Here is a 7,681-nt window from a genome sequence, read left to right as displayed (position 1 = left end):
CCGTTCGGTCGCGGAGCTCGGCGAGGCGTCCCCGGCTCGGGTCCCGTTCGGCTTAAGCTGGTGTCACATGAGCGAGCGGCGGGGGAGTGGGAACCGGGAGTGGGCGGGGGCGAGCGCCGCGGGGAGGGGGCCGCCGGGTCCACCTCTATGCGCCGCGGCCCGCCTGACGGATGCCAGGAATTCCCAATGAAAGGCGGTGGGGGGAAGTTTGGGCAACTCGGCCTGGCCAATGGAGAGCCTCGGGAGGCTCCCCCCGCCCCCCGCCCCCGCCCGCCCCGGCTCCCGCAGCGCGAGGGTGTCCGCCTCGCTCACTGTGCGTGGGGCTCAGTCCCGGGCAGGCAGCGCGCGAGCTCCGGCCGCCGCCAGCAGCCCCGCGAGCAGCGCCGGGAGGACCGGCGCCGGGGAGCCAGGCCGGCCACGCCCGCCCGCCCGCGGGGCCCCTCCCACGCCGCCGCCGCCGCCGCCGCCGCCCGGAGAGAAGGTGGAGGAAGAGATCCAGCTCGTAGCACGCGCGCACCATCATGGACCATTATGATTCCCAGCAGACCAACGACTACATGCAGCCCGAGGAGGACTGGGATCGGGACCTGCTCCTGGACCCGGCCTGGGAGAAGCAGCAGAGAAAGGTCAGCAGCCCCCCCCCCCGGCCCGCCGCAGCCCCCGCAGCCCCCGCAGCCCCCGGCCCGACCAGCGCCGCCCGCCTCGCTCCCGGCTCCCGGCTCCCGGCTCCCGGCTCCCGGCTCCCAACGGGTTCCCGGCGCGCACGGGCGGGGGCGGGGGCGGGGGATGCGCGGCCGCCGCGAGGTGGGGTGTTGGGTTACAGGCGCGGGCGGAAGGGGGCGAGCCCTGCTCCCGGAGCCCGCGAACGCCGAGCGCGAGCGCGGGGAGGTGGGGCGGCCGGCGGGCAGGTCTCCCCGGGGCCCGCGACTCCGGCCGCCCGGCTGCAGCCGCGCCGTCCCCGCGTGGGCCGGGGCTGGGGCGGTGCTGGGGAGGCTGGGGCTGAGCCGCGGGCGAGGCGGCTGCTCGCCCGGGACCGATTTTCCCTTCCCTTCCCCGCCCCCTGGCCGCCTCTCCGCGTGGCGAGCGGTGGCAGCGCGCTCCCTGGGCCGCCCTGGGCCCGGTACCTGCGGGGCCGGCTGCACGCGACCTGCGCCTTCCAGCCCCAGCCCGGGGGCCGGGGCCGGGGGCCGGGGCCGGGGGCCGGGGGCGCGGGGCGGGGCGCGGCGCCACGGGGACGGGCCGCCGCCTCCGGCTCTGCCTGGAGGTGGACCTGCTGGAGTGCGGCTGGGGCCGCGAAAGCAGGGGCATCGGCCGGCCCCCAGCGGCCCCCAGCGGCCCCCAGCCGGTCCCCAGCCGGTCCCCAGCCGGCCCTGTGGGGGCGGGGTCAGGACGGCAAACCGTTTTATTGCTTAACTCAGCGGCGGACTTGCATCTGCGTCCTGCCTCCCCGACACCCGCTTATTCCTGGGAGAAGGCGATTTGGGGGCAACTTGATCTGAGTTGCAGGGCTCCAGGACAAGAGGTTGTCACTGGGATATTTGGGGTCAGTCGTTGGGGAATCCCTGCCTGGCCACCGTCCGCAGGCTCCCAGGCGCGGTGTGCAGGGCGCGCACCCCGTCGCGGGGGCTGCGCTCGGGGCTGGCGGTGGGACCCGGGCACAGTGGCCGGTGGCAGGAAGAGGTCAGAAACCACCCCGGGGGGGAGGAGGGGAGGGCGCCCCAACCCTGCCCCTGCTTCCTGCCTGCGCTGTGAGCTCTTGCCCCAGGCGGCCACGTACCCTGCACACCCTCCTCTCCCCCCCTCCGCTCCTCCGCTGTCCGCTCCCATCCGGTCCCTCCTCATTTCATCCCCCCCCACCCCCGGCTGATCTGGGAATGGGGGGGGCAGGATGGCGCGTCCCTTTGGATAGTGCGGTTAGGGCTGGGCTTGAGGGAGAACGCTCATGTCCAAAAATGGTAACATTCATTCCCTTTTTTAAACTTAAAAGGGGGGGAGTTTAGGGAGCCGACTGAAGTTTTTTTTCCAGCCAAAGGCATCCTGTATTAGCTCACTCAGGAATCCTAAGCCCTGAATCGGCGCCCTTTTACTCACTTCATCAGACAAGCAGAGGTAATTTAAAACACACGCACAAAGGGCTTCCTCAAAGCGGGGGGACCTGAGACCCAGGCCCTATAGGGCAATGGCAGGAGGGGAGCTGACTTGCAGTGTGGCAGTTGCTTAAACATCCCTCCTCCTCTTCCTGTTGCCCCCCTCCTCCCTATGGGGGGGGGGATGCTGGGGGAGAGGCTGTGACAGTCCCTCACTCACCAGGCTTATTTCCTGGGACAATTGGGCTGTTGGGGGAGCTGAGAATGGAGTGGGTAATTTGGAGATTTCTCGTGTGGGCAAGGCAGGGTCGCCTTTTTAAAATTTCAGGGTGAGGCCTTCAGATGAGATTTTAAATTGGATAGGAGGGGGTGGGATTAGGGCGGTGAATGTCTTGGGATCTTTCATGGGGAAGAGAGGAGACATTCCTGTTTACGGAGCACCTATTGTATGCCTACTTGGGGCAGGAGTGAACAGGACTGGGGGATAAAGTTCCTGGAGGGGAAGAAACTCTTGTCTACCCAGTGTTGGTCACTGGACCTGCTCATAGTATTCCATATTATCAAATGAATGAGTGAATACATTAAATATAGTTGGGGAGAAAAATTATATTGCCTCTTTCTCTGTGTCTACACACATAGATGCATAAAACTCTGCGGGGTGGTGGTGGGTGTGTTCCAGGCCTCTGCATAGCCAGGTGGGAACAGGGTCATCTGCGAGATCTGGTTATCTAAGGAACAAACTCAACAGTTGCAAGAGCTGGCATTGGCTAATGTGAGCCTGGCACACCTGATGTGGAGGAAATGAGGGGCAGAGGGGGAAGTAACCAGCCCCGAATCCCAAATGGTGCATGGGTGGGGTGGGGGGAGGCTGGAATGCAGCCGTATTAGGGGCAGGAAACTTTCCCTCACTTGTCCCTGGGAGGTGAGGAAGGCAGGAAAGTTGGGCTTGGCATCCAGAGCCTTCATGGATCTCTGGACCAAGGGGAGCCAAAGTCTGCTTTGGCAGGGCTTGATGGAGGAGGTGGGGGCGTGGCACAAGCTCTGGGCCTGACTGTGAAAATCCAAGTTTTTTTTTTTTTTTTTTTCCTGCTGTTAATTCTGTTACCTTGCATGGACCATAGCGTCTGAAAGAAAATTTCACCTAGTTCTCAGTGGGGTGGTGGGGAGATAAGGAAGTGGAATTACGTGGTGGTGGTGGGGATCAGACCTAAAGTTACTTGTTGCCTTTTTTTTTTTTTTTAACTGACTTATTTATTTGAGAGAGAGAGTTAGAGTGCACAAGCACAAGTGGGAGGGACAGAGGGCGAGGGGGAGAGAATCCCAGGCAGACTCCATGCTGAGCGCGAGCCTGATCCAGGGCTTGATCTCGTGACGCTGAGATCACCACCTGAGCCAAAACCACAAGTTGGATGCTTAACCGACTCTGCCACCCAGGCGCCCCAGCTTGTTGCTTTTGACAGCTTCCCTGCTGACTGTGGGAGGTGAGGGATGAGGGGGATCAGAGCAGACGAGGGGACAGAGGAGGCTGGTCATTTCGGATGGAGGCAGGAGGGTGAGTGTCGGTGGCTGGGTGGGAGGACACTGTGTGGTGGGATACGAAGGCCTGGGGGGCGGGGGAGGCAGAGGGCCCTGTTTTTAGCTGTAGTGCAGTCACAACAGTTTGAGAGACTTCGGGCAAGTCGTTTCATTTCTCTTGATCATTCGACAAATGCTTTCCGCACCTCCGCTGGCAGGCCCAGTCCCAAGCTCTGAGGCTAGAGGGCTGAGTGCTGCAGACAGGTGCTTCCGCTGTTTCCTCCTCTGTTCCCGGGCTGCATTCCTGCCCTGCCCTGCCCTGCCCTGCCCATCCCGCGGGGCTCTTCCAGGCAGCGGGTGAAATGATGTGGTAGGAAGTACTTCCTTGGCAACTGGTTGGGCCTCTGCAGATGCAGGTCGACGTCTGTGTGGACCTGAGGCATGACTCAAGAACCTGCAGCGTTTGGCTGTGGCTTGTCCCTTCTTCAAGGGATGCTGTCGTGCTGAGGTCATGGGGCTGGACTCCGACCCAGAATGCGGTGGCTTAGGGAGTTTGCGGGCCTTCACAATCTTCCTGACTTGCCTCAGGCTGAGCTCCAGTGCTGCCTTTTCGAGGGGAGCAGGTCTGAACACCCATCTTCTCAGGATGACAACAGCCCTCCGTTTATTCCGTCACATGCGTCTCCTGCACACCCTCGTGTGTGTGCCCGCTGGGGCCCAAGTGGGCTGGGGAGAGCAGGGACTCTGAGTAGCACCCTGACTCTACAATTTCAGGCTTGCGACCTGGGGCAAGTTTCTGTAACTTCTCAGCTTCCGATTCCTTCTTTAGAAAAAGGAGCTAATACCCCCACCTGCTGGGTTGATGAAGATTTGGAGAATGGTAGTTTTCAGCTATTAAATTCTATTCTCTCTTCTTACTTGAATCATGGAGGCTCAGGTTTAACAGATCTCACAGATGCCAGCCCCGGTGGTTTTTGTTTTTGTTTTTTTTTTTCATAGAAGACCTTAGTCAATATTTGTTGAGCTGATGGTATTGAAATCGGCATTCACCCGGCAGATGAATAAAGGTGGTTGTAAATAGGCCCAGGTCCTGAGTCTGCACCCACATCATGCCAGGTCACAGGAAGATGGGTCACCTTGTTTATACTCCCTGCTGGATGCAGGACCATTGCAGGAGCTGGCCAAGGCTGCCGGTGTGTGTGTGTGGGGCAGCGGCGGGGGGTGGGGGGGGTGGCGGAGACCTGCCACGGAGGGGTTTACTGGGGGAGGACCAGGACATCCACCTGCCATGAAGGTTAGGGCTGCAAAAACCAGAGCGATGCCTTGTGGAAGTAAAATGTGCAGGAGGAGAGAATGGACTCTGGTTCCGGCCCTCCTACCCTTCACTGTTCTGTGCTCCTGCCTGCTTCACCTCATGCTGGTGGCCGTGGGCGCAGGGCCCAGCCTCTTCTGTTCTCTGCTGAATGCCTGGTGGCTAGCACAGGGCAAGGCCTGTTGTAGGTGGTCAAGAAATAACGCTGAATAATTGGATAAATAACATCATGCATGGCTCCCAACTCCGGGATGGGTGGTGGGGATAGGGATGGAATGCTTTACATTCCAGACAAACCACCCATCCTGGGGCTGTATCCTGGCTCCAGCCTCTGCAGATAGATGTGCTCTGAGCACATGGCGTTCAAATCTTCACCTCTCCACCGACTTCTTACGTGATCTTCAGTGAGTCACTTACTTGCTCTGTGCCTGATGATGCCAATGGGGAAATGAGGAAATTAATCATTCCTGCCTGATAATAGTTGAGTGGAGGTTTAAACCAAGTAATGTGTGTAGCATAGCACCTGACACTGAGGGCTCAATAAATAAATGTTAACTCTTTTGAGGTGCCAGGATTTCTGTGGCCTTTCCCCATGTTCTTGGAGATAAGGTGGAGTATATAAACACGTCTTAGAGGGAGCCAACTCCTTGTTGGCTAGGAGGATACGGAGTTGTGTTCTCCTTGATCTTGGACCCTGAAGTAAACTCTGGCTCGTTCTGTGTCACTTGACTTTTTTGATAGCTCAGCCCCCTCACTGCAGAATGGTGTCGAATCCCTTGTCTACCCTTTACCTACCTCCTGGGTATCCTGCATGAAGAGATGAATGTGAAGTGCTCAAAGCTTTGTCACTTGGTTATGGTACAGCTAAAATGACCTCAAAGTACGGATTTCTTCAAGGGGATACAGCCTGGAATGTCTTCAGGTCCCACTGTCAAGTAGCTGAGGGCATTCTTTGGGCCCTGCCCACGCCTCCTGGTGACCTGCCAGCCCTGCCTTGCTCTAGGACTGGTCACAGCTGCTTCCTCATCCAAACCTGTCTCATGCGGGTGCTCTGAGGACACGTGCCCCATGGTTTGGCAAAATGATCAACAAAACCTGAAGGAGAGGTGGACAGGGGGCCTTGGAGCGTCAGGGCTGCGGGGCTGCCTCTGGCTGCCATCTAGGCTGCTCTAGCACAGATGCAGGAAGGCCTGGAGTTCACTGAACACCCAGTTGTCTAGTTTTGAGGTATGATGAGCTCTTGAGGGGCTTTTGGTCACTGGAGATGGGCTTGTTGAAGTGATAGGCCCTCAGGCTCCTGCAGGGTCGGTGGTCACCAGCCTTTTCAAAAGGAAAAGGAGGAAAGTCATTTCCTGAAGCTGGCTTCTTGAGGACGGTCTGCTAAGGCTGTGCTCAGTTGAGTTGGGGGTGCGGGTGGGGGGAGGCCTGGACCCCTGGGCCCCTCTTATAGGCAGGGCTGAGGGTGAGGAGGTCAAACCAAAAGGGCATCCTGTAGTTTGTTGTTTGTGGTTGGGATTTGGGACTCTCTTTTCCTTCTCCAGGAATGCCTGGGGCTGGGCACCTGGCCAGTGGCCACAAACCGTAAGCCTGGCTTGAGGACTTGTCGCATAAGACCTGGTGCCTCCTGTGGTTCTGGAACCAGGGTGGGGCAGCCCAAGCCTGAGACATGAGATCTGCTACTGTGTGTCTCAAGAGAAGAGTCAGTGTTTCTCTGTCCTCTACCTTCTAGTCCCTTCTTAGTGTAAGAACTTCAACAATTTCTCCCAGTGGAGCCCATCAGTGAGCATTGTACCCTAGATGCTCCACCCACCTAGGGTCTTGCAAATCATGGTTTAGGTGGAGAGGGAACCAGGAAGATAGAAAAGTCACACGAGGCAGTGCCAAAAATGGCCAGAGGTGTGGTGTTGGCTGCTGTAGGGCAGGAGCCAGCACTGCTGCCTGCAAGGGTGGAGAAGGGGAGGAGCTGATGGCATTTGAGCTGCATCTTGGAGGATAGGCAGGATTTGAAGATTCTGCTGGGAAGGCGGTGTGTGTGTGTGTGTTATAAGGGAGGGCAGGACAGGAGGGAGCAAGGAGAAGTGTGGAAGGGCAGACTGGAGGGCAACAAAGTGTAAGCTGCTGCCAGCCCGGGACACCCCCTCCCATTGTTCTTGCTCATTGCCATTCTCCCAGAGCTGACCTCTCACCTTTCTGAGAGGCCAGGCTGTGTGTACAGCTCACAGGTGGGGCTTTTGAGCCCCACACCTGTGCAGGTGTTGTTGGGACCATCCCCACCAGTGAACCCCGCCTGAACTGCCCTCACCTGTAACCCACACAAACTTTTCCTAGGACAGGGTATGCAGCCAACCAGCCGCGGTCTCAGGCACCTTCCCCACCAGCCCTGCTTTTCCCCCATGAGAGTTTTGCGCAGTGGCAGTATCGTAGCCACTGAGGTTTATCTCAGGCGCAATTATTGCTGATTGAAAACTTTTCCCCTGTGAGTATGCTCAGTGGGCACACATCTCGGCAAGGGCCTGGGGAGCTGGGCTCACCGGAGAGGTCCCAGAATCCACCAGCTGGTTTGGACCGTGTAATCTGCAGCTTCTCAGGAGGTCATGGCTCAGGGGCCATGGGCCGAGGAAACCTCTCTTCTGGCCACATGGGGTCAGCCTGCCGGACTCCTGATTTAGGCCCAAGGTTCTGCCTCATTGTTGGGGCACTAGTGTCCTGCTAAGTCAGCATGAATTGCCCAACCTGGCCCTGTTGGAGGCAAGGAGCTTTGGGAGTG

The 7,681-nt window shown here is 59.0% G+C and overlaps 1 protein-coding gene and 1 pseudogene across 3 annotated transcripts in view; both read left to right on the top strand.

Moving 5' to 3' along the window:
* Window positions 1–310: 310 nt before the first annotated feature.
* The window catches only part of ACTN1 (actinin alpha 1), a 99,727-nt gene continuing 92,356 nt past the window's right edge, over window positions 311–7,681 (top strand). The window contains exon 1 of one of the 3 annotated variants that reach the window (XM_072761813.1): window positions 311–626. In XM_072761813.1, the coding sequence (XP_072617914.1) occupies window positions 522–626 (105 nt within the window). In that variant the 5' untranslated portion in view covers window positions 311–521. The remainder of the gene's footprint in view (window positions 627–7,681) is intronic. The other 2 variants (XM_072761812.1, XM_072761811.1) reach the window with 2 other exon arrangements.
* Window positions 7,313–7,442, top strand: LOC112927314 (U4 spliceosomal RNA; annotated as a pseudogene).

This window comes from Vulpes vulpes, chromosome 6 (assembly GCF_048418805.1).
Source record: "Vulpes vulpes isolate BD-2025 chromosome 6, VulVul3, whole genome shotgun sequence".
Taxonomy (NCBI): Eukaryota; Metazoa; Chordata; class Mammalia; order Carnivora; family Canidae; genus Vulpes; species Vulpes vulpes.
This window is presented reverse-complemented; position numbering and strand designations above follow the sequence as displayed.